This window comes from Muntiacus reevesi, chromosome 1, assembly GCF_963930625.1.
Source record: "Muntiacus reevesi chromosome 1, mMunRee1.1, whole genome shotgun sequence".
Classification (NCBI taxonomy): Eukaryota; Metazoa; Chordata; class Mammalia; order Artiodactyla; family Cervidae; genus Muntiacus; species Muntiacus reevesi.
This window is the reverse complement of record NC_089249.1, coordinates 137,836,491-137,860,896: the sequence shown is the minus strand read 5'-3', so window position 1 is coordinate 137,860,896 and position 24,406 is coordinate 137,836,491. Positions and strand designations below refer to the sequence as shown.

The 24,406-nt window shown below is 36.8% G+C and overlaps 1 protein-coding gene across 1 annotated transcript in view; it reads right to left on the bottom strand.

The window, feature by feature from the left end:
* Positions 1–24,406, bottom strand: part of DNAI4 (dynein axonemal intermediate chain 4) — a 104,286-nt gene that overhangs the window by 62,006 nt on the left and 17,874 nt on the right. Inside the window, 4 exon segments of the mRNA XM_065911239.1 lie at positions 2,687–2,826; positions 6,461–6,617; positions 17,273–17,385; positions 18,707–18,891. Coding sequence (XP_065767311.1) covers positions 2,687–2,826; positions 6,461–6,617; positions 17,273–17,385; positions 18,707–18,891 — 595 coding nt within the window.

The following is a 24,406-nucleotide window of genomic DNA, read 5'->3' as shown; positions in this document are numbered from 1 at the left end:
ACAACCTATTTTGATCATAATTTGATAGCAAGTTTTTAAACTAGGAAGTATCAGGTCTCTAACTCTGTTCTTTTTCAAGACTGTTTTTGCTACTTGGGGATCCCTTGATATTCCGCATCAACTTTAGGATGGTTTTTTTTCTGTTGTTGCAGGAAAGTTTGGGGGTACTTCCCTGGAAGTCCAGTGGTTAAGACTCTGCAGGGGGTGCACACCACAGGAGGTGCAGGTTCATCCCTGGTCAGGGAACTAAGATCCCACCTGGCTTACAGCATGACCAAGAAGTGAAAAAAAAAAAAAATTTCAAAGTCTTTGGCTTTATTCTGGGTGGTAGTCATATCTTAATAGCATTAAGTCAATTCATAAACACAGAATGTATTCCATTTACTTGCTGCTGCTGCTGTTAAGTCACTTCAGTCGTGTCCGACTCTGTGCAACCCCATAGACAGCAGCCCACCAGGCTCCTCCATCCCTGGGATTCTCCAGGCAAGAATACTGGAGTGGGCTGCCATTTCCTTCTCCAATTTCCATTTACTTAGGTATCCTTTAAATTTTTCAGCAATGTTTTATAGTTATATACTGTTTTATATATATATATATATATATATATATAATGTTATATATAATATATATCTGAGGGTTTATTTCTGGGATCCCTATTCTATTCTTCTGGTTTATATATCTATCTATATGCTGGTACAACCTATTTTGATCATAACTTTATAGCAAATTTTTAAACCAGGAAGTATGAGGTCTCTAACTCTATTCTTTTTCAAAACTGTTTTTGCTACTTGGGGATCCCTTGATATTCCGCATAAATTTTACGATGCTTTTTTTTCTGTTGTTGCATATATATATAATAATATATATAACATTATATAATGTTTTATAGTTATCAGTGTACAAGTTTTTCATCTCCTTAATTAAATTTAGTCTGATATATTTTATTATCTTGGATGCTATTAGAAACACAATTACTTTCTTAATTTCCTTTTTGGATTGCTCATAGGTAGTCGGTAGAAATTTTGTGTGTTAAAAAAATTTTTGTGTGTTTGTGACTCTTGTGTGTTAATTTTACATCATGCAACATTTTTTTTAAGGTAACTATATGTTTATTGAACATACATGTTAATAAATGTGTTAAATGTTTAAATAAACATTTTATTTAAAATGTTTATATGTTAAATAAACCTATTGTGGTAATCATTTCACAATACACGTAAATCAAACCATCATGCTGTACTTATACATTGATGCACGTCAATTATTTCTCAATAAAACTGGAAAAAACAGTCTCTTGTTAGAAAACACATAGATGGATCATGGTTTTTTCTTCCAGTCTTTTTGATGTTTGCCGTCTTTTTAAATCCATTCTGCCAACTTTTACTCTTTAATTGGAGTCTTTAATCCCTTTATTTAAAGTAATTATTGTTTAGGAAGGACTTCTGATGCTTTTAATTTGTCTTCTTTATGTCATACACTTTCTTTATCCTTCAAATCCTCCATAACTGTCTTATTTTATATTTGATATTTATTATAGTGTACCATTCTTATTCCTAGTTTTCTCCAATTTTAAAGTTATTTCTTGGTGATTGCCTTGGGGATTAAAATTAATTTCTTAAAATTTTAACAATCTATTTTAAAATAATACTACCTTACTTCCATTATGTAAACTGCTTCTATACAGCTAAATCCCACTCACTTTAAGTTGATGCCATAAATTATATCTTTAAACTTTGTATGCCCGGTAGCATAGATTTGGGCTTCCCTGGGGGCTCAGAGGTTAAAGCGTCTGCCTGCAACGCAGAAGACCTGGGTTCAATCCCTGAGTCGGGAAGATCCCTTGCAGAAGGAAACGGCAACCCACACCAGTATTCTTGCCTGGAGAATCCCATGGATGGAGGAACCTGGTGGGCTACAGTCCATGGGATCGCAAAGAGTCGGACACGACTGAGTGACTTCACTTTCACTTTTCATTTTAGCATAGATTTAGAATTATTTATATTTAGAATTATTTATATTTAGAATTACTACTTAATGCATTTATTTTAAATCACATTGCAAAAATACAGGAGTTACAATACTGGCTTTTGTATTTACCTATGTAGCTACCTTTATCAGTGCTCTTTATTTCTTTCTATGTCTTTGAGTTACTTTCTAGTAGTGATAAATATAATATATTCTTTCTGAATTAGTCAAGAAAAGACAAATGCCTTGAGTCAATATTCCAGGAAGCTCCTAGCCACGTTAAAATATACAAGCCAAATTCTTTGAGAAAAAGGTCTGCTCTGTTCCTTCTAGAAGCAAGGGCCAGGGTCTCACACTAGGAAGGCAGGCTTTGGTCTTTAAGACCACCACTGCATCTGGGAGGGGAGTGGGACAAGAGAAAATAAAGATGCCACAAATCTTCCCTTAATATGTGAAGAGTATAAAGTTCCATGATATAGTTTGTATAAAAATCAAGATTGATAATTATGTTATTCCAATCTTCTGAATCTGTATTTATTACTTATTAACTAAACTGTCAAATTTTGAAAGCTGTAGATCACAGTACCCAGCTATTGTTGTGATTTGGCCAAATCATTTCGTTTTGCCTTATATACTTTATTATAATAGTTGTTAATCAACAGACCCAATGGATGCATATTAAAATATGATAATTTACCAAGCAGAATATAACATAAATTACCTTTTTCTTCTTTCAAGATTTTGTCACATTGAACGTCTTTATTCTTTGGTGCTCCATTAATAGTCTGCATCATCCTTTCTACGTATAAGTCATTGCCCAATCTATTTCGACAAAGATTCTCATAGTTCTTGTTTCTCTGGCTATAGAAAAATAATAAATACTCAATGTACTAATAAAAATTAATTTTTACCACACATATCTTTTTATATTATACTTTTTCTCAAAATTACATTACTTAATGTAGATTGCACTAAAAAGTGAACAATCAAAAAGTGAATCAAAAAGTGAACAATCAAAAATCTTAGGAAAAGATTGCATTAAACTACCTCCAAAGTACTCTTTTACACTATACTCCCCAACATCCCTTCAACTTTGAGTACCCACCAACAGTACAATAGGCCTTGCACTATTTCCACATAGGTTTTATGAACTTTGATACAGACACTCAAAAAAACCACAAATTTCTCTCAAAGTACTAGTTTTGTGTCATTCCATATTATGTATTGCATGTGTGCGTGTGTGTGCTCAGTCGTGCCCAACTCTTTGCAACCCCATGGACTGTTGCCTACCAGGCTCCTCTGTCCATGGGATTCTGCAGGCAAGAATACTGGAGTAGACTGCCATTTCTTTCTCTGGGGTTCTTCCTGACCCAGGGATCAAATCCAGGTCTCTTGCATCTCTTGCATTGGCAGGTGGATTCTTTTCCACTAGCATGGCCTGGGAAGCCCTGTACTATGTATTATTTTCATAATTATTTAGTTCTGAGTATTTCTTTGAGTTCCATTATGATTTCTCCTTTGGTTCATGAGGAATTTACAAAATGCACTTTTTAACTTTCAAAAGTGTATGTGAATATGTCTCTATGTTTTAGTTGAGATTTATGCTATTAATTTTTAACTTCATTCCACTGTGGTCAGAGAATTTAATTTGTCAGATATCACTTCTTTGAAATTTTTGAAACCTTGCTTCATGGCCTTGTACATGGGTGAGTTGTATAACATTCCATGTGTGCAAAAGAGTGTGTGTCCTCTAACTGTTGAATTCAGAGTTCTATATATTACCATTAAACTATGGTTTGGGTTCAAATTTTCTGTAACTATACTAATTTTTTACCTGATTGACTTATCAATAATTAAGAGAGGCATGTTTATATCTTCTATTTTAATACTTATCAAGTTTCCAATTTTTTTCTCATATATTAAGAGGTTATTTTATTAGAAGTTTCATGTTTAGAATTATTATACCTCCCTTATCATTATGAAGTGACTCTATCTCTAATAACGCTATTGGATTGTTTCTCTGTAAATGATATGTTCATTACTGTTTTCTTCTGCTTTTAAAAACTTTTAGGGATTATCTTAGTGGTCCAGTGGCTAAGAATCCACCTTTCAATGCAGCGGACATGGTTCAATCTCTGGTCAGGAAAATAGGATCCCACTTGCCGCAGGGCAATGATGTGCGGTAGCTGGTGAAGCCTGCACGGTGCACCTACTGAGTCCACCTGCTCTGGAGCCCCTGTGCCCCAAGAGAGGCCCATGTGCTGCAGCAAAGACCCAGAGTAGCCAAAAAAATAAAAAATTCTCCTTTTAATATTTGGTATTTTGGAGTATGAGTGCAATGTATCCATTGGTGTGTGTGGATTTCTTTTTTTTTTTTAAATTTATTCCTATTTCTGTGGAATGGTGTTTTTCAACAGTTTGGGGAAATCCTTTCTGTCTTTGAATAGCACCTCTCTTCCAATCTGCATTCTGCCCTTTTGGAAATGACTAGGTGTACATTAGACCTTTAGCCTATTATCAATATCTGTTTCATTTCTCTCTGATGCTTTAGGTATCATTTTTCTCTCCAAGATTTTGTACAGCTTAGATCTAAGTTTTGATTTATTAAATAGCTATTCAGTCATGTCTTATTTAAATTTTAAATGCTTACATTTTTAATAACAAAGATGAAAGCTTTGTTTACTTTTAAATTTTAACAACTATATAAACTAAACTTTATTTTAAAATTCTTTTAAAATGTTTTTGCAGTTACCAGTCATCATTTTGATAGTTTCTAAGGGTTAATGATGTTCTAACTCTATCTTATTTTTCTTATAATTTTTTAAGTTATTTTTGACTGTGCTAGATCTTCACCGCTGTGTGTGGGCTTTCTCTAGCTGCAGCAAGCAGGGGCTACTCTCTAGCTGCAGCGTGCAGGCTTCTCATTGCAGTGGCTTCTCCTGTTGCGGAGCACCGGCTCTAAGGTGAGCAAGGTTCTGCAGTTGTAGCGCTCAGGCTCGGCAGCTGCAGCACAGGGGCCTACTTGCTCCGAGGTGTGTGGGACAGAAGCAGTGCCCCCTCCATCATTAGGTGGGCTACTCTCAACTACTGTGACACCAGAGAAGCCCTTTAACTCTTTTATTTAAATATTTCACATATATTTTATACTTTCTATTTGGCAACATCATTATCTATAGTCCTCATGATCTAGATCTAGGATTTCTTATTTTTTTAACTTCTCATCCATATTGTCTCATTTCTTTTTTGGTAATTTTTACTAAACATACTGAGGAAACCCTAAGAGTCTAACTGGGATATGCCTTCCTCCAGAGAAGAGTTGTCTTTCCTTACGATAGTAGCTAGGAGACCCTACTGACCTGGCCCACTTGAGATAACTGAGACCCTTTTAAGGGTCTTGGTTTAACATAAGAGTCTCTCTTTTGATTCTCTCAGTTTGGCGGGGGGGATCTAAGACTTACCGGTGGGCTCTAGATCCATGTGCTAATAGTATCATTTGCCTCTAGCATCTCTCCCTATCTAATTTTAGATCACTATCTATCCCATTGTTATTCTTTTCCTTTTCTTTTTCCAGCCCTAGGAGTTTTCCCCTATGTCTCATGTGCTTTAAAAAAGTATGTTATTCAAGATCTAATTGTATTATATTTTATAGTCCAAATAATTTTACAATTTTATATTTGGGTAAAAATAATACCATTAAAGTTATGCTGGTGATGAATTTTTTAGTACTATGAATCATATTCAAATTATACTTGAAGGCAAATAATCTGAATAACTATATAAATACTAAATAATCTATTTATGTAGCTATATTAATTTAGACAAAGCACACTTCAGAGCAAGGAAAATTATTTGAGATAAAGAGGGGCATTATATAATGATAAAGGGGTCAAGTCTCCAAAAAGACATAACAATCCTTTATGTATATGTGCCTAACAGCAGAACTTCAAAATACATGAGGCAGAAACTAATAACCCATTTATATTCATTAATAAAGAGAAATGGAAAATCTGCTCTCAATAGTATATTCCATCATATCCCCATAACACATTTTCCCTTCTTAAGTTTAAGTTGTTTTGAATATAAAACTGGCAGTCATTTCAATAATGAAAAATAAAATAAATAATAAAATAATAAAATAATTCATATATGTATAAAAGAAAAAAATCATTAAAACCTATACTGAGACTTAGAGGCTTCCTTTATTTCTTTTGTTATTTAACTTAGTAGCGCACCTATGTTTTAAAGAATATGGTAAAAAAAAAAAAAAAAAAGAATATGGTAAAGCTATGAGTTGCTCCTCTAGGAAGAACATACAACATATATATTTTACATGTAATTTCATGGGGTACAAATATCACTTTATAGGATGCAATTTCACAAGGCACATATACCACCAGTGTTTATCCAGAAATCCTCAAAGACAGAAACAAGAATAGAGCCCTGTGATTTAGCATTTAAATTACAAAAGCAATGTAAACAATTAAACCACACATACCTTACTTTCTCAGCTTCTTCAGATTCTACAGAAAACATAACTGTTGGTAGATTTAAAAAGTTCATTGTTTCTGTCTCTGTGAGAATTATCTCTATAGTCTTCTCCAGGTCTTCTTTTGTTATAATTTTTCCAGGTGTTGCCCTCATAACTCGTAAATCTAAAATATATAGCTTAATGAAAATAATCTACTAACTGCTAATTTTAATCTTCATTTCATCAAAATGTCATGATGAGTCATACATTGCAGGTGGCTTTTTATGCTCAGAGAATACGTCATGTTGTGAGCTGTAGTCTATTTAAACCCTCTGAAGCCAAATTGGATCCTATGGCTCATAAACCATCTCTGTTGCTGATATATCAAGCTTACCCCAATATCAAGTGTATAGTCATCCCATTACATCAATATCAAGTGTAAAGGGCATCCTGTCACATCTATCCCATAATATTAACAGGAATGACTGTTGATACAACTCAAAAGGAATATGGACAAGTGTATTTCCCAAATAACATGCAACCCTTCTCCGAGTCCTGAAGTTAATTTCTTGTCTAGATCTAATATCTTGTCTATATCTTCTTGTCCTTCTTATCTGTTGACTTTTGATTTAGATGATAGCCCACCTTCTAATCATCTTCACCAAGAGCTCAAAAGATTCTCCAATGAAACTTGTGGTTAAATACAGGAGAAAAACAGACTTAATATCCATGCAAAAAGTACATTGAAAAGAGTTAATCTCAAGTCTGTAGTCCAGTCAGAAGTCCAAGGTTTTTAAAAAATTTCACTGAGGACAGAGTTTCAGGGCTGGGAGTTTGGATTTGGTTGTATGGGTAATAAAGGAGCCATGACAAGGGTATATAGGTCAGAATTCAATGTTTTCTGTTAAAAAACAGGGTGAGAAGCAGGGCTCCATGAGATTCTGACATGGGTAAAGCTTGACTAGACAAAAGGTATAAACTTTCCAGAGATTAAGTCTTAGTCTCCTTAAGAAGGCCCAGAGTATGAAAAAAACACCTTTTTCATAGCCTAAAAAAAAAATACAAGCTACTAATTCCACAGATCAATCACCAACATTTGGAATTGATAAATAAATTAGAGTATACTCACCTATGAATATTAAGTAGTAATTAAATATGATATTAAAATTATGAAAATGTTTGTGATAAAATGTTAAGTAACTAAATAGTCCATGACAAAATTCATGGTATGATTTTAACAATTAAAATACTAGTGCACATTGAGAAGCTGAGGAAACAAAATTTTAAATTACCAATCCTTTATAGTATTGGATAATTCTTTTTAAAAATATTTTTTAATTTTTATTATTCATGCAATAAATTTAAAATGAGGGAGAAATGATTTATATAAGTAAATCCACCTACATAGCAGATATAGGGTAAGTGAAACAGTAAATAAACTATCCACATGGACACAATTGGAGATATATCTAGCTTGATCAATGTAGAAAATGAGAAACAGACAGGCTAAATGAGAAGTTTAAAGTCACACAGGCAGTTTTGAGCTCTTCTCTAAACTTCCTTTCCTTAAGACCACCAGGTCTTCATCTATGATTTAGTTACATATACCTCAAAGTAGCTATGACAAAACTAGACAGCATATTAAAAAGCAGAGACATCACTTTGACAACAAAGGTCCATATAGTCAAAGCTATGGTTTTTCCAGTAGTCATGTATGGGATGTGAGAGTTAAACCATAAAGAAGGCTGAGCACTGAAGAATTGATGCTTTCAAATTGTGGTGCTGGAGAAGACTCTTGAGAGTACCCTGGACTGAAAAGATATTTAAACCAGTCTATCCCAAAAGGAAACCCTAAATATTCATTGGAAGGACAGAAGGTAAAGCTGAAGTTTCAATACTACGGCCATCTGTTGTGAAGAGGTGACTCGTTGGAAAAGACCCTGATGCTGGGAAAGATTAAGGCAATAGAAGGGAGTGACAGAGGATAAGTTGGTTACATAACATCACCAACTTAATGGACATGAATTTGAGCAAACTCTGGGAGATAATGGAGGACAAAGGAACCTGGTGTGTTACAAACAGTCCATGGGGTCACAAAGAGTTGGACATGACTTAGCAACTAAACAACAACCTCAAAATACCATTATGATACAGATACGCTAATTATAAAAATGCATGATCTTACAGTAGATAGAACCAATAGAGTAACACCTTAGTTACCTACCAGGATTGAGTAAAGTAGTAGTTTTTTTTACTTAGTGGCAGAGGATCTACCATTCATAGACAAAACCCTAAGATGGCACAAAGAATTTTTGTCTGGATCTCTCTAGAAACCTTTGCATGAATGTTGGCTGAATATGTTATGCATTGAGAAACTGCCTCAAACTCCACTATATACCTATGCTGCTAAGTCATGTCAGTCGTGTCTGACTCTGTGCAACCCCACAGATGGCAGCCCACCAGGCTCCCGTCCCTGGGATTCTCCAGGCAAGAACACTGGAGTGGGTTGCCATTTCCTTCTCCAGTGTATGAAAGTGAAAAGTGAAAGTGAAGTCGCTCAGTCGTGTCCAGCTCTTAGCGACCCCGTGGACTGCAAGCCTACCAGGCTCCTCCGTCCATGGGATTTCCCAGGCAAGAGTACTGGAGTGCGGTGCCACTGCCTTCTCCCACTATATACCTATAGAATCTGTCTATTAATGGACCAGATACCCTAACCCTAAATGGACTTTAAACCAGATTTAACTACATATCACTCTCCACCTAGAAACACATCACAATATATCAATCTGCCTTGCCTGTTCTTATTTACTGCTGGTGATGGAGGGAACATAGTTCCACTCCTGACGATTCTTACAGAAGGAAGCAACTCTAGAATGACAATCTTGGCTCTTCTCTACCTTTACTCATGATTCCCACTGAGAGGGTTGCGGCAGGCCTGAGATGGTCTGATGTTTTATTGAATGGGTGGGTAAGTCTGTCAAATTTGAGAGTTTAATAGCAGGCCTTTATTCATAATGTGATGATATTCTGTGGCTCCAATATACCATATCTACATTTATTACATTTTACAATCAATTCAGAACTGTATAGAGGAAAGAGATGTCATTACTTGGCTAACTTCAAAGACCTCAGTAGCTAATCATCTATGAAGCCTTCCTTGGCCTCTGCATAAGCTAGAATTGGTGTGATACAATTGCAGTGCAATTCAGTCACATAAGCATCTGATTCTCATCCTTCCTCACAAATTACATACGTATCAAGACACTTTATGAGTTCATGTAAAAAATAGCTATTCAACTGTTCTCTGAGACCATCCACAATCTATTGGTAAGATGATGTTTTGGCTCCTACCTTGCCATTAAAACCAAACGCTTTTGTAACCATAAGCCTCCTTTTGGTTATACAGTAAAAGCAATGGTTCTCAAACTTTAGCATGCGACAGAATCATCTGGAGAGCTGATTAAAGACTGCTGTGACTCACCCCTAGACACTTTTTTAACATGTAATAAATATTAATTTTAGAAGTTTTATATATAACAGAAATCCACAAGAATATTACAAAGAGTTACTATATACCCTGTACCCAGTGTTTCCTATTGTTAACATTACTTTGGTAACTTTATCACAACTAATAAACCAAAGCTGATGCTTCATCATTAGCAAGAGTGAATACTCTATCCCAATTTCCTTAATTTTTAACCAATGTCCATCCTTTTCCTTTTTCAGGATATATTGTAGGATGTATTATGTACATGTATATACATGTAGGATATATTATGTCTATCGATTGTGTCTCCTTAAGTTTCCCTAGACTGTGACAATTTCTCAAACTTCCCTTGTTTTGATGACCTTGAGTTTTGAGGAATACAGGTCATGCATTCTGTAGAATGTCCATCAGTAGGGTTTGTCTGATATTAGACAGGTTATGGATTTCTAGGAGAAAGACTACAGAGGTAGAGTGTCATTCTCATCATGTCATATCAAGGGTACATGCTATCAACACGACTTACTACTGATGATGTTCACCTTGACCTGAGGTAGACTTTGTCATCTTTCTCTGCTTTAAAGTTACTCTTTCCCTCCCCTTCTATATCCTGTACTTCTTAGAAGTTGATATGCAAAGCCCACATTTAAATGAGACAGAGAGTTAAGCTCCGTCTTCTTGAAGGAGAAACATCAACATAAATCATTTGGAATTCTTTTGTATACATTTGTCTGCTCTCACTCATTAATTTAATCAGCCATTCACTTGAATCACCTTGGACTCATGGATATTTACTTTATACTTTGGGTTGTAATCCACCATGAGATAACGTATTTTGTTCTTGAAATTATTCCTCCTATTACCATTGCAAGCTGTTGGCTGCTATGTCCTTTTCACATACCTCAGATTTTTTGTTTGTTTAATGTAGTTTTTCCTCTTTAACACTTGTTTCACTTCAGTTCAGTTCAGTTGCTCAGTCGTGTCTGACTCTTTGAGACCCCACGAACCGCAGCATGTCAGGCTTCCCTGTCCATCACCAACTCCTGGAGTTTACTCAAACTCATGTCCATTGAGTCAGTGATGCCATCCAATCATCTCATCCTCTCTCATCCCCTTCTCCTCCTGCCCTCAATCTGCCCTCAATCATCAGGGTCTTTTCCAATGAGTCAGCTCTTCACATCAGGTGGCCAAAGTATTGGAGTTTCTAGCACTTGTTTACTTTCTGATTTATCTTATATATTCTCTGTTCCAGTCTAGAAGCAGTAATTTCTCTAAAGACCCCTGGTTCCTTTTATTGGAAAACAATATCAGAAACCAAGATCTGGGTATGCTTGTTGCTATAGGGGTGTCATTTCTTCTAGGCTTTCTTAGCAGACAGAGCTTAAGAAATATTTGTGTCTATAGTAAACCTCCTCCCCTCTAACACACACACATATAATCTGTATATACACTAAGCTAAACATTAGTTTACTCTTTCTGATTCTCACTCAGTATCATATGGATAATTCTAACCTTCTCCCCTTGTTTGCCCTGCAATCCCCCACTCCAATGACAGTGAAAAAATCTAGTTCATACTATCTGCCTTCCACTTATTTACATATTTAATACTAGTATATACGTACAATACTTCAGATTGTTAACTCACACTCCAATGGAAAATGACTCTATCAAATAAGAGTATGGTGGCTATGTGTACTTCCATGTTTCTAATCTTCTAATCTCCATTTAATTTCAATGTTACTTAGAGACCTTGACACCCAGTCTCTCAGTGAAGTTATGTCATATATTTGTAAAGCAATTAGATTCTTATGTCACAGTTTGTATTTCATTCTGGGTGCTCTGATCTCTTGAGTTTTTTTTTTCAATGTAGTATATTAATGTTGACTTTTTGTGCTATAAGAGTCTATGGATTCTGATAAAAGTATAATGCCATGTGTCCACCACTATGGTATCACACAGAAAAATTTCAAAATCCTAAAAAATCCACTGCACATTTCTTTTCATATGTACAATTTCTTTGATGCTCAGGATTCATTCCATGATAATTAAATCAGAATTCTGGACATGTGATCTAGGTTATCAGTATTTTTAATACTAATTTATAAAAGTGTTATATATTAGAAGCATGTGGGAAATTTTTAAATATACCCAAAAGTGTGTTAGAGCAGGACTGAACCAGCTTGCAAGGGGCAATTATTAAATTATCAGGAATTTTGTGAGCTAATCATTAAATACTGTCATTATTCAAAATTAAATTATATTAACTTACAACTAAATACATAGTAAAAACAAAGATAATAACCACCTAAAACTTACCACTTCCTATGTTATCAAATTTTATTATTCTCTAGACTCTTGTAGGTAGTTATTTATATTTATTGCATCTGTATGGTAAAAATACTAAATAACAATGTTCCTCTAAGCATGTCTTGCAAGCTTCCCACTCAGAAATTTCATGCTGGTAGCTTGAATTTGTTGGGGGTGAACATATTTATACCACAGAAATTGACAAATACTACAAATCAGGACTTTCTCTACTTCAGAGTAGGTTAGTTTTATACTTATCAGCACACCACTGATTATGCCTAACCCCCTCTGACAGATATTCCTATATTGTTGGCCTAAAGTAAGACATGAGTGTGGGAAATTGTTAAAGGTATATAGATTATGTTACTGTGCATTCAAGATTTAGAAATGTGAATCTAAATGAGTTGCCAGGTCATCAGTTCAGTTCAGTTCAGTCGCTCAGTCATGTCCAACTCTTTGCCACCCCACTAACCACAGCATGCCAGGCCTCCCTGTCTATCATCAACTCCTGGAGTCCACCCAAACTCATATCATTGAGTCGGGGATGCCATCCAACCATCTCATCCTCTGTCATCCCCTTCTCCTCCTGCCCTCAATCTTTCCCAGCATCAGGGTCTTTGCAAATGAGTCAGCTCTTCGCATCAGGTGGCCAAAGTATTGGCGATTCAGCTTCAACATCAGTCCTTCCAATGAACACCCAGGACTGATCTCCTTTAGGATGGACTGGTTGGATCTCCTTGCAAGGGACTCTCAAGAGTCTTTTCCAACAGCATAGTTCAAAAGCATCAATTCTTTGGCACTCAGCTTTCTTATTGTCCAACTCTCACATCCATACATGACCACTGGAAAAAACAGAAGTAGAATTGCTTGGGTGTGACTCACTTACAGAGGCTTGACTTTGTAGTTAGAATTTGCCAGCAAGCCAAGATGATATAAGCATTGATACTATTCTTCAAGGCTTCTGGAGGTGAAGTTTTGATGCTTTTGCTTGTTTTTGTTAGAAACAAGTAGAGGTAGTAGCTGTGCATGGGATTCTCCAGGCAAGCATATTGGAGTGGATTGTCATGCCCTCCTCCAGGGGATTTTCTCAATCCAGGGATTGAACATATATCTCTTAAGTCTCTTACATAGGCAGGCGGGTTCTTTACCACTAGCACCATCTGGGAAGCCCTTAGAGGTAGGCCTCAAGGCAAAATGTTACATAAAGATTACTGCCTTTTTCTTAAGAACAATACAAATTCATTGAAGGGTTTTAAGCAGTGGGAATGCAGTTAGATTGCATTTTTTAAAATATCATTGTAATAGGGATAGAGTAGGATAATTAAATAATTGGTTTAGAAATCCCTCTAAGGGATTAAAAACAGAAAGGGAATTTTAAGGGAATTTGGGGAGACTGTTGTAAACTACTGACCGCTCAAGAAAAAAATCTAGTAACCTAGCAAAAATCCACACTACCTTGAAGGAAGACCAGGTGCATCTAACACCAGGCACACTCAAGCCACAAACTCTGATTGTTAAAACACAAAACAATATATATAGGGTCTGAATCTTGTTATTAATACATGAAGTCAGGGAGTTGATGGTTCTTGAAAAGTAGCATTTCTGCAAGTAGCCAAGACAGAAACACAGGTGAAAAGGGAAAGAAAGTAGGTGAAAGGAGACATTATACCAAAACCCAAGATCAATTACTATGTGGTGGTGGTATAGTCACTAAGCTGTGTCTAACTCTTGTGACTCCATGGACTGAAGCCCACCAGGCTCCTCTGTCCATGGGATTTCCCAGGGAAGAATACTACAGTGGGTTGCCATTTCCTTCTCTAGGGGAACTTCCTAACCTAAGAATTGAACCCAGGTCTCCTGCATTGCAGGTGGATTCTTTACTGACTGAGCCACTGTATGTCACCATCCTTCTAATAATATAGATCTGATTTAAATAGTGTCATGACAGTCCCCATTAGAACATATAGGGTCAAAGGAAGAACTAATGATACAAGCCATGCCGTCTACCCAAAAATGAGGAAGAAGATGATCTTCTTCCCTGCCCACATATTCTTTAACTCTAAAAAAACAGAAGCCCTTTTTTTTCCCTCAGGGCTGTGCTCCCTTGTTAGCCTGATTGTAGCTCTCACAGGAATCCTGTGCTTATATAAATTCATACTTGTCTATCTTTGCCTCACATTGAATTCTTTCTGCAAGGAGGCAAAAGAATCTGAGCTTCATTAAGTCCTGGCCCAAGGTGAGCAGTTTCAATTAAAAGACAGTGGATTTGAGTTCCCTCTCAAATTAGGGATTGTAGGTTCAAGCCCCAATATGAGGTGTGGCTGAGTTTGAGTCCCAACCAAGGAGTGTGGTTTCAACTCTGCATATAGTTTGGAAAAAACTGGAAGGTGGCAAGAATATATGTAGAGACTGCTGGGGGAGGTTATGACAATAATTTAATTCTCTTTCTCCCATCCTGAGAGGATGGGCTTCTTCCTAACAAACATTCCTAACGGCATAATTATCACTGCTAAGCCTTTCTCTTCTCTGAGGCCTCTTTCCATTAATACTGCCTGAGAAATAAAGTATTTGGCTTTTCCAGCCTCTCTTGAAGCTGGTGGTGGCAGTGTGACACAGTTCTGGCCAGTGAGATAAAAGCAGAAATACACAAGAAAAAGGAAGGCTTCTAGAAAACATTTACTCTCCTGATAAATGAGGGAGATGGAACTGGTGTCCAGAGTTGGGACAGGTATTATGAGGTCCTGTGGTAAGAAATGAGAAAAGGCTGAAAAAAGAATAGCAGAGCTGCCAATTCTGATTCTGATATGCCTATGTCACAAAAGCAAAGCCAAAAGTTATCTACCTTTCAGTTCAGTTCACTTCAGTTGCTCAGTCATGTTTGACTCTTTGAGACCCCATGGACTGCAGCACACCAGGCTTCCCTGGCCATCACTAACTCCCAAAGCTTGCTCAAACTCACGTCCATCGAGTCAGTGATGCCATCCAACCATCTCATCCTCTGTCATCCCCTTGACCTCCTGCCTTCAATCTTTCCCAGCATCAGGGTCTTTTCCAATGAGCAAATTCTTCTCATAGGTGGCCAAAGTATCACAGCTTCAGTTTCAGCATCAGTCCTTCCAATGAATATTCAGGACTGATTTCCTTTAGGATTTACTGGTTTGATCTTCTTGCAGTCCAAAGGACTCTCAAGAGTCTTCTCCAACACCACAGTTCAAAAGCATCAATTCTTTGGTGCTCAGCTTTCTTTATGGTCCAATTCTCACATCCATACATGACTACTGGAAAAACCATAGCTTTGACTAGACGAACCTTTGTTGACAAAGTAATGTCTCTGCTTTTTAATATGCTATCTAGGTTGGTCATAGTTTTTCTTTCAAGGAGCAAGCGTCTTTTAATTTCATGGCTGCAGTCACCATCTGCAGTGATTTTGGAGCTCAAAAAAATAAAGCCTGTCACTGTTTCCACTGTTTACCCATCTATTTGCCATGAAGTGATGGGACCAGATGCAGTGATCTTCGTTTTTTGAATATTGAGTTTTAAGCCAGCTTTCTCAATTTCCTCTTTCATTTTTATCAAGAGGCTCTTCAGCTCCTCTTCCCTTTCTTCCCTGGTGGCTCAGACAGTAAAGCGTCTGCCTACAATGCGGGAGACCCTGGTACAATCCCTGGGTCATGAAGATCTCCTGGAGAAGGAAATGGCAACCCACTCCAGTAGTCTTGCCTGGAAAATTCCATGGATAGTAGAACCTGGTAGGCTACAGTCCATGGGGTTGCAAAGAGTTGGACACAATTGAGCGACTTCACTATGCTTCACTACTACTATTGATATTTCTCCTGGTCATCTTGATTCCACTTTGTGCTTCATCCCGCCCAGCATTTCCCATGATGTACTTTGTATACAAGTTAAATAAGCAGGGTGACAATATACAGCCTTGACGTACTCTTTTCCCAATTTGAAACCGTCCATTGTTCCATGTCTGGTTCTAACTGTTGCTTCCTGACCTGCATACAGATTTTTCAAGAGGCAGGTCAGGTGGTCTGGTATTCCCATTTCTTGAGGAATTTCCCACAGTTTGTTGTGATCCACACAGTCAAAGGCTTTGGCGTAGTCAATAAAGCAGAAGTAGATGTTTTTCTGGAACTCTCTTGCTTGTTTGATGATCCAATGGATGTTGGCAATTTGATCTTTGGCTCCTCTGCCTTTTCTAAATCCAGCTTGAACATCTGGAAGTTCTCAGTTCACGTACTGTTGAAGGTCTGGAAATAATATAAGCTTCATGTATATCTACCTTTAACTTCCTTTAATGTGGAAAAACTGTCTTCATTTAAGCTAATGGTAGTTGGATATTCTGTTACTTGTCAGAAGCATTCTGCTACGTAGGCTAACACCAGAAAGAAGAGTTCATCAAGCACTTTTCCTATAAATATTTTAACTAATCCTTCATTGTCATCTCAGAGGAAAAGATATCCACGCAACACTCCAATGCAAATGTTCCTCAAGGAAATAGCCACTTCTTACAGTGCTTTAGTCAACCACTATTTCCTCTTTGATCTTCACTCACATAATCCTTTGTATTACCTCATGTTTAATCTTCTACCTGGAATGAGTCTCTCCAACTTGTTCTCCTGACAAATTACTAATTATCTTTAAAAACCCAATTCAAGTCAATAATGTTCTTTACGAATGTTCTCCTGTTTTTTACTTTCCACCTCATAGTAATCTTTTCTAAGTGTTCCCATCACATTCTACTTATGTCTCACTATGGAATCGATCACAGTTTTTCAGAATTATTTGTCTTCTGAGTTAGAAGCTAACCTTTTTTAAAACAGGGTTTGTGATTACTGAGGCTGTTGGTACAAGTGAGTCACTTGAGAATTTTTAAAAATATATAAACATTACCCTGATAATTCTCATGTAGCTGTTGCACAAGCCAGCATTTGGGAATGATTACCATAGTTCTTCTTGTCTCAAGCACCCAAAAAATAATGAGCACATTTGCTAAAGAAATAATGAACTGTTACTTAAATAAAACATTGGATTCTCATTACCTGTAAAACTAGACAGTCTTTCCCGTTTAAAGGATGGTTCTTCTAGGTCTTCTGCCATTGATTCAGTAGTGGATACAGTTGACTTAGAAACTGTGCTGCTTCCTAAAACTGACCTTCAGCAATTAAAAACAATATTATTTATTCATATGTCCTTACGGGCAATTAAATGTATAAATGAAAACTATCAGATATCGTGAAATCAAATATACTAATCATATAAGCAAAAGTGATAAAAATAAAGTAATTCTTTAAAAATTAAGTTTATGATTACTATTCTTTAAGTAAAAGTCTTAAAATCCTTTTGTCTAAAGTCTATGTCTAAAGTCTTTCAATGGATTCCCAACAGTATGTTTAGGATAAAAATCTAAAATACAGCCTATCTACCGAGATTCTCCATCTTATCAACATATCACTATTTTTCTTTCTTTTTTTTTTTTTTTTAAAGTTCCTCAACCTTAAGGAGCTCTCTTACCTCAGGGCCTCAGCCTGGAATACTCTGCCTTTAATTTTCACCAGGTTTCTGCTCATTAATCAAAACCCATCTTAAATGCACTTTTATTCAATTTGATAAATGTCTTCTCAAGATTTAATTTAAAATAGAGTTTATATATTTGGTGGGAAATCAATACATTGAAGAGTCCAAAAATAATTTCCTTTAAACATAGGAACTTAACATTACTCCATGATATTACATACTTTTTCCTTTCTATTTATAGTTTCAACTGGCCTCCAAAAGGTTGGGCTCAGTTTATTGGAACATCCTTTGTTTTGCACAGAACTCCCATAGCATCTGTATGCCCATTTGGAGGTAGATTCTACACAGCATATTTTCTCCTAAAATTTCGTGCTTAGTTAACATCTGGAACTTTTAATTTGTCAGATTGAAAGTTACACACTAAAGTACTTCCCCATAATCTTTAGATTGTTTTAGGAGTACTGTTTTATTATCACAAAGATTTAACTTCTCTATTGGAAGCTCTAAAAATTTTCAATTATGTAGGTATCTACATATGTAAATGCAAAACCTATGATTTACCAAAAAAAGTTATAAAACAAGACAGAAATCAAAGCGTAGGAGAATAAGGATTTATATGGAAGAATAGGGAGGGAAAAAAAGGGAAGCCCCTAAATTGCAGCATAAAAGAAACTGAAGAAAACTAAAGAAGGATGTCTGTAATGCCAGGTCCCATCTGTTTGGTTCCTCAGGAAATCTTGAGTCAAATCTATATATTTTTTTCACAAATGTGTTGGTAGGAGCATAGATGTAAGCCCCACATCTAGTTAAAACATAAGACGAACATAAGAGGTGGCACAGTAGATGAGAGAGCAGAGCTGGCAGACAGGACAAGTGACATCTGACTTAAACATGTGCGACCTCGATGAAAACATGTAATAAGACATAAACAGAAAGAAGCACAGAAGAGTATACTCTACCTGGTAAACTGCCCTAACATACTAGGATTTATTGTATTCTGATAAAGGCTATAGGAAGCTATAAAGTCTGATGTATGTGATCCGTCTTGTGAAGTCAATAGCTTATTTGGCTTTCCTGTACTGGAATACGGATCTGGACGGTAAAGAGGTCTGGGAGTAACATCAACTCCATTTATATCAGTCACCTGTAGAAAACAGTGATTTAAAATAAAATAAGTAAAAAGATGGGGATTCTATATAACAAGTTCTAAAAATAGAGATAAAAAGATAAATAGAGAAAAAGATAAAGTTTGTAGGATAGGACAAACATGAAAAATTGAATGATAAAAGATTTTATGCTTAAAAAAACTTAACTGAGGTAATACAACTTTTAAAAATCTTGTTCATGTTTTATCTATATACAAGTAATACATATTAATTTTAAGAAAATTAAAAAATGTAGAAAGATAATTCAGATTTTAATATTTTGGTATATTTAATTTTTATGTATAATCCTGTAAGAAACCCACAATTTTTCATTTAACATTTTATTAATAAACATTATCCAAATTACTACACATTTTTGGCTTATATGCTTTTGGCTAATTTTCAATTATGAAATTTAACACATACAGAAATGTAATAAAAACATAACAATATAGTTATATTATAATACTTATAATTATATAATTATGATAATTATAAGAAAGCAAACATTCTTATAATTGCAACTAAAGTAAAAAATTAGAACACTGAAAGAACCTCTAGGAGGCTTTTGCTCCTAGACAAAAACAGCTCCGCTGGTTTTTGCTCCTCCTATGTTACTGCCTCTCCCTCCCTCCCCAGTGAATATCATTAACTTGATTTTGGTAGTTATTTTCTTTCTTTTTTAAATAGGTTTTTAAAATATGCATTCTCAAATAACAGCATTTACTTTTCAAAACTTATATTGAAGTAATATATACATAGACTTACACACATAAATGTACAGCTTAATATATTTTCATAAACAGAAGACACCCAGGTACCTATCATTCAGACTTAAAAAATTACCAGCATCTTAGAAGTTCCTTCCTTTAGAGTCTCCATCTCCTACACCAAAGATAATGATTATTTTGACTCCATGGATTGGTTTGGCCTGGTTGTAAACTTTATTTTGATGGAATCAGGAAGCACGTACCCTTGGTATCCGGTTTCTTTTGTTCAAAATTATATTCACATTTGTGAGAACCATTCATACGGTTAAGTAGAGTTGCAGGTGGTTAATTTTCACTGCTGTACAATATTCCACTGTGTCAATATATCACAATTTATTTATTGTTCACAGATTTTCTGTAGTTTCCCAATTTTTGGCTAGTACAAATGACGCCACTATTAAGATGGATGGATGTGCATGTGTTTTGCCGACTATACTGTATGAATTTATGTTGGGTGTATACCTGAGTGGGATCCCTGGGTAGTGAATTATTTTTATGTTCACATACAATAGATACTGCTAAAAGGTTTTCCTCCCAAGTGGTTCCCACCAACAAAGTATTGAGAGAGTTCTGTTTGTTACGGATTTTTTTAGCACTTAGTATTTACCTAGTTTGGCAAGGCAATTTAGTTTTTAAAATTCATAATAGTCATACATTATGAATGAATTATCTGATATCTTCTGTTCAGCAGCACATTTTTATTTATCACTCCATATTGTTGCATGTATAATAGTTTGTTTATAATCACCAATAATTCATTGGTGATTGGTTGTGTCTGTTGGATTAGCATATCATATTTTATTTATCCATTTTACTTTTAACTGACACTGAATTGTTTCCAGTTTTTGGCCATCATGAAAACTGTTTCAATAAATATTTATGTAAAAGCATACTGTTACACACAACAATGCATTTCTGTAAGGGACAGATAGATGTGGAATAGATGAGTCAACATGCTTAGGTAACACCAAACTCTTTTCCAGGTTGACTGTAAGCAGTTCATGATTATCAGCATTGTGACAGTTGCTGTTATTCTACATTCTTATCAAAAATTAGCATTGTTAGATTTAAATTAGTATGGGTATAGGTATACAGGTATCTCATTTTGACTTTTTCATAAAGTTGAACGTCTTTTCATATGATTATTCCCATTCTGACTTCTTTTTTTGGAGGAAAATGTCCCATACAAGTCCTCTGCACACTTTTCTATTGAGTTCTGTCTCTTTAAAATTTATATTAGCGTTCATTAAATGTCCTGCAGTCATGAAATTAAAAGACAGTTGCCTCTTGGAAGGAAAGCTATGATAAACCTAGATAGTGTAAAACACTAAGATCAACATTCAAAAAACAAAGATGATGGCATCCAGTCCCATCACTTCATGGCAAAGTGATGGGGAAACAATGGAAACAGTGACAAATTTTATTTTCCTGGGCTCCAAAATCGCTGCAGATGGTGACTGCAGCCATGAAATTGAAAGACGCTTACTCCTTGGAAGAAAAGCCATGATCAACCTAGACAGCATATTAACAGCAGAGACATTACTTTGCCGACAAACATTCGTCTAGTCCAAGCTATGGTTTTTCCAGTAGTCATGTACGGATGTGAGAGTTGGATCACAAAGAAGGTTGAGCAGCAAAGAATTGATGCTTTTGAACTTCGCTGTTGGAGAAGACTCTTGAGAGTCTCTTGGACAGGAAGGAGATCAAACCAGTCAGTCTGAAAAGAAATCAACCCTGAATATTCATTGGAAGGACTGACGCTGAAGCTGAAACTCCAATACTTTGGCCACCTGATGAGAAGAGCCAACTCATTAGAAAAGACCCTGATGCTGGGAAAGACTGAAGGCAAAAGGAGACGGGAGTGGCAGAGGAAGATGGTTAGATAGCATCACCAATTCAATGGACATGAATATGAACAAACTCTGAGAGGCAGTCAAGGACAAGTTTGCCTGGTGTGCCCATGGGGGTCACAAAGGGTCAGACATGACTTAGTGACTGAACAACAAAATGTTTTGACTATGAATCTTTTCTGTTTTATGTGTTGCAAATGTCATCTTTCACTTTATGGCTTCATTTTCCTTGTTGTTCAGTCACTCAGTCATGTCCAGCTCTTTGTGACCGCATGGACTGCAGCACGCCAGGCTTCCCTGTCCTTCACCATTTCCCAAAGTTTGCTCAAACTCATGTCCACTGAGTGGGTGATGCCATCAAACCATCTCGTCCTCTGTCGTCCCCTTTTCCTCCTTCCTTCAGTCTTCCCCAGCAACAGGGTCTTTTCTAATGAGCCAGCTCTTCACATCAGGTGGCCAAAGGATTGGAGATTGAGCTTCAGCATCAGTCCTTTCAATGAATATTCAGGATTGATTTCCTCTAAGGTTGACTGGCTTGATCTCCTTGAAGTCTGAGGGACTCTCAAGAGTCTTCTCCAACACCACAGTTCAAAAGCATCAATTCTTTGATGCTCAGCCTTGTTTACGGTCCAACTCTCACATTCATACATGACTACTGGAAAAACCAGAGAAGGCAATGGCACCCCACTCCAGTGCTCTTGCCTGGAAAATCCCATGGATGGAGGAGCCTGGTGGGCTGCAGTCCATGGGGTCGCTAAGAGTCAGGCACGACTGAGTGACTTCACTTTCACTTTTCACTTTCATGCATTGGAGAAGGAAATGGCAACCCACTCCAGTATTCCCGCCTGGAGAATCCCAGGGACAGAGGAGCCTAGTGGGCTGCCATCTATGAGGTTGCACAGAGTCGGACACGACTGAAATGACTTCAGAGAGAGAGAGAGATTGGAAAAACCATAGTTTTGACTATACAGACCTTTGTTGGCAAAGTAATGTCTCTGCTTTTTAATATGCTACATTTTCTTTGTAGTATCTTTTAATAAAAAGAAGTTCTTTTTCTTAGCGCAGTCGAATTTATCACATTTTCCTTTATGGTTTACACCTTAGATGTTTCATCCAAGAAAACATGCTCAATCATTAAATTATGAAAATATTTTTGCTTCTTATGTTTAGAGCTATAGTATACCTGGAATTGAGTTTTGTGTATACTATGAGAAAGCAAGCCAATATGTTTTTATTCCATATGAATACCCAATTGTTTCAACAAGAATTTTTAAAAACCCTATTATTTTCCCATTACTCTCTCAGTTCAGTTCAGTTCAGTTGCTCAGTCGTGTCCGACTCTTTGCGACCCCATGAATCACAGCACGACAGGTCTGCCTGTCCATCACCAACTCCCAGAGTTTACTCAAACTCATGTCCATCGAGTCGGTGATGCCATCCAGCCATCTCATCCTCTGTCGTCCCCTTCTCCTCCTGTCCCCAATCCCTCCCAGCATCAGGGTCTTTTCCAATGAGTCAACTCTTTGCATGAGGTGGCCAAAGTATTGGAGTTTCAGCTTCAGCATCAGTCCTTCCAATGAACACCCAGGACTGATCTCCTTTAGGATGGACTGCTTGGATCTCCTTGCAGTCCAAGGAACTCTCAAGAGTCTTCACCAGCACCACAGTTCAAAAGCATCAATTTTTTGGTGCTCAGCTTTCTTCACAGTCCAACTCTCACATCCATACATGACCACTGGAAAAACAGTAGCCTTGACTAGACGGACCTTTGTTGGCAAAGTAATGAGAAACGCTGGGCTGGAAGAAGCACAAGCTGGGATCAAGATTGCCAGGAGAAATATCAATAACCTCAGATATGCAGATGACACCACCCTTATGGCAGAAAGTGAAGAGGAAATAAAAAGCCTCTTGATGAAAGTGAAAGAAGAGACTGAAAAAGTTGGCTTAAAGCTCAACATTCAGAAAACTAAGATCATGGCATCTGGTCCCATCACTTCATGGGAAATAGATGGGGAAACAGTGGAAACAATGTCAGACTTTATTTTTGGGGGGCTCCAAAATCAGTGCAGATGGTGATTGCAGCCATGAAATTAAAAGACGCTTATTCCTTGGAAGGAAAGTTATGACCAACCTGGATAGCATTACTCTCCAGTGTACATTTATTATAAAACAAGTGTTTATATGTGCTTGAATCACTTGTAGACTTTCTGTCTAAACCTTTGTTAACGTTACAGTTTTTATAAAATTTGTTACCTAGGAGAGTAAGTCCTTTCACATGGTTCTTATTCAAGAGTATCTTGGGGACTTCCCTGGTGGAACAGTGGATAAGAATCCACCTGAGAGTGCAAGGGACACAGGTTGGATCCCTGGTCCGGGAAGATCCCACATGCCAAGGAGCAACTGCGCCTGTGCTCTAGGGCCCACGAGCCACAACTACTGAGCCCGCATACCACAAGTACTGAAGCCTGCGCGCTCCGGGGCCATCAAGACACAACTGAGGAGCCCTTGTGCCACAAATACTAAAGCTCGCGTGCCCTAGAGCCAGCAAACCGCAACTAATGAGCCCACGCGCTGCAATTACCCATGCTCACGCACCTAGAGCCTGGCTCTGCCACGAGAGAAGCCACCACGATGAGAAGCCCGTACACCGCAACTAGAGAGCAGTCCCCACTCTCCGCCTCTAGAGAACACCCATGCGCAGCAACGAAGACACAGTGTAGCCAAAAATAAAGATAAATACATGAAATCTTGTAAAAAGAGTGTCTTGGTAATGCCTACGCTTTAGCAGTTTTATGTAAACTTTAGAATTACCTTGATAAGTTCCTGGGAAAAATAAAATGAAGAAAAAAAAAACAACTTTTGAGATTTTGACTGAAATTGCAAAGAACCTATAA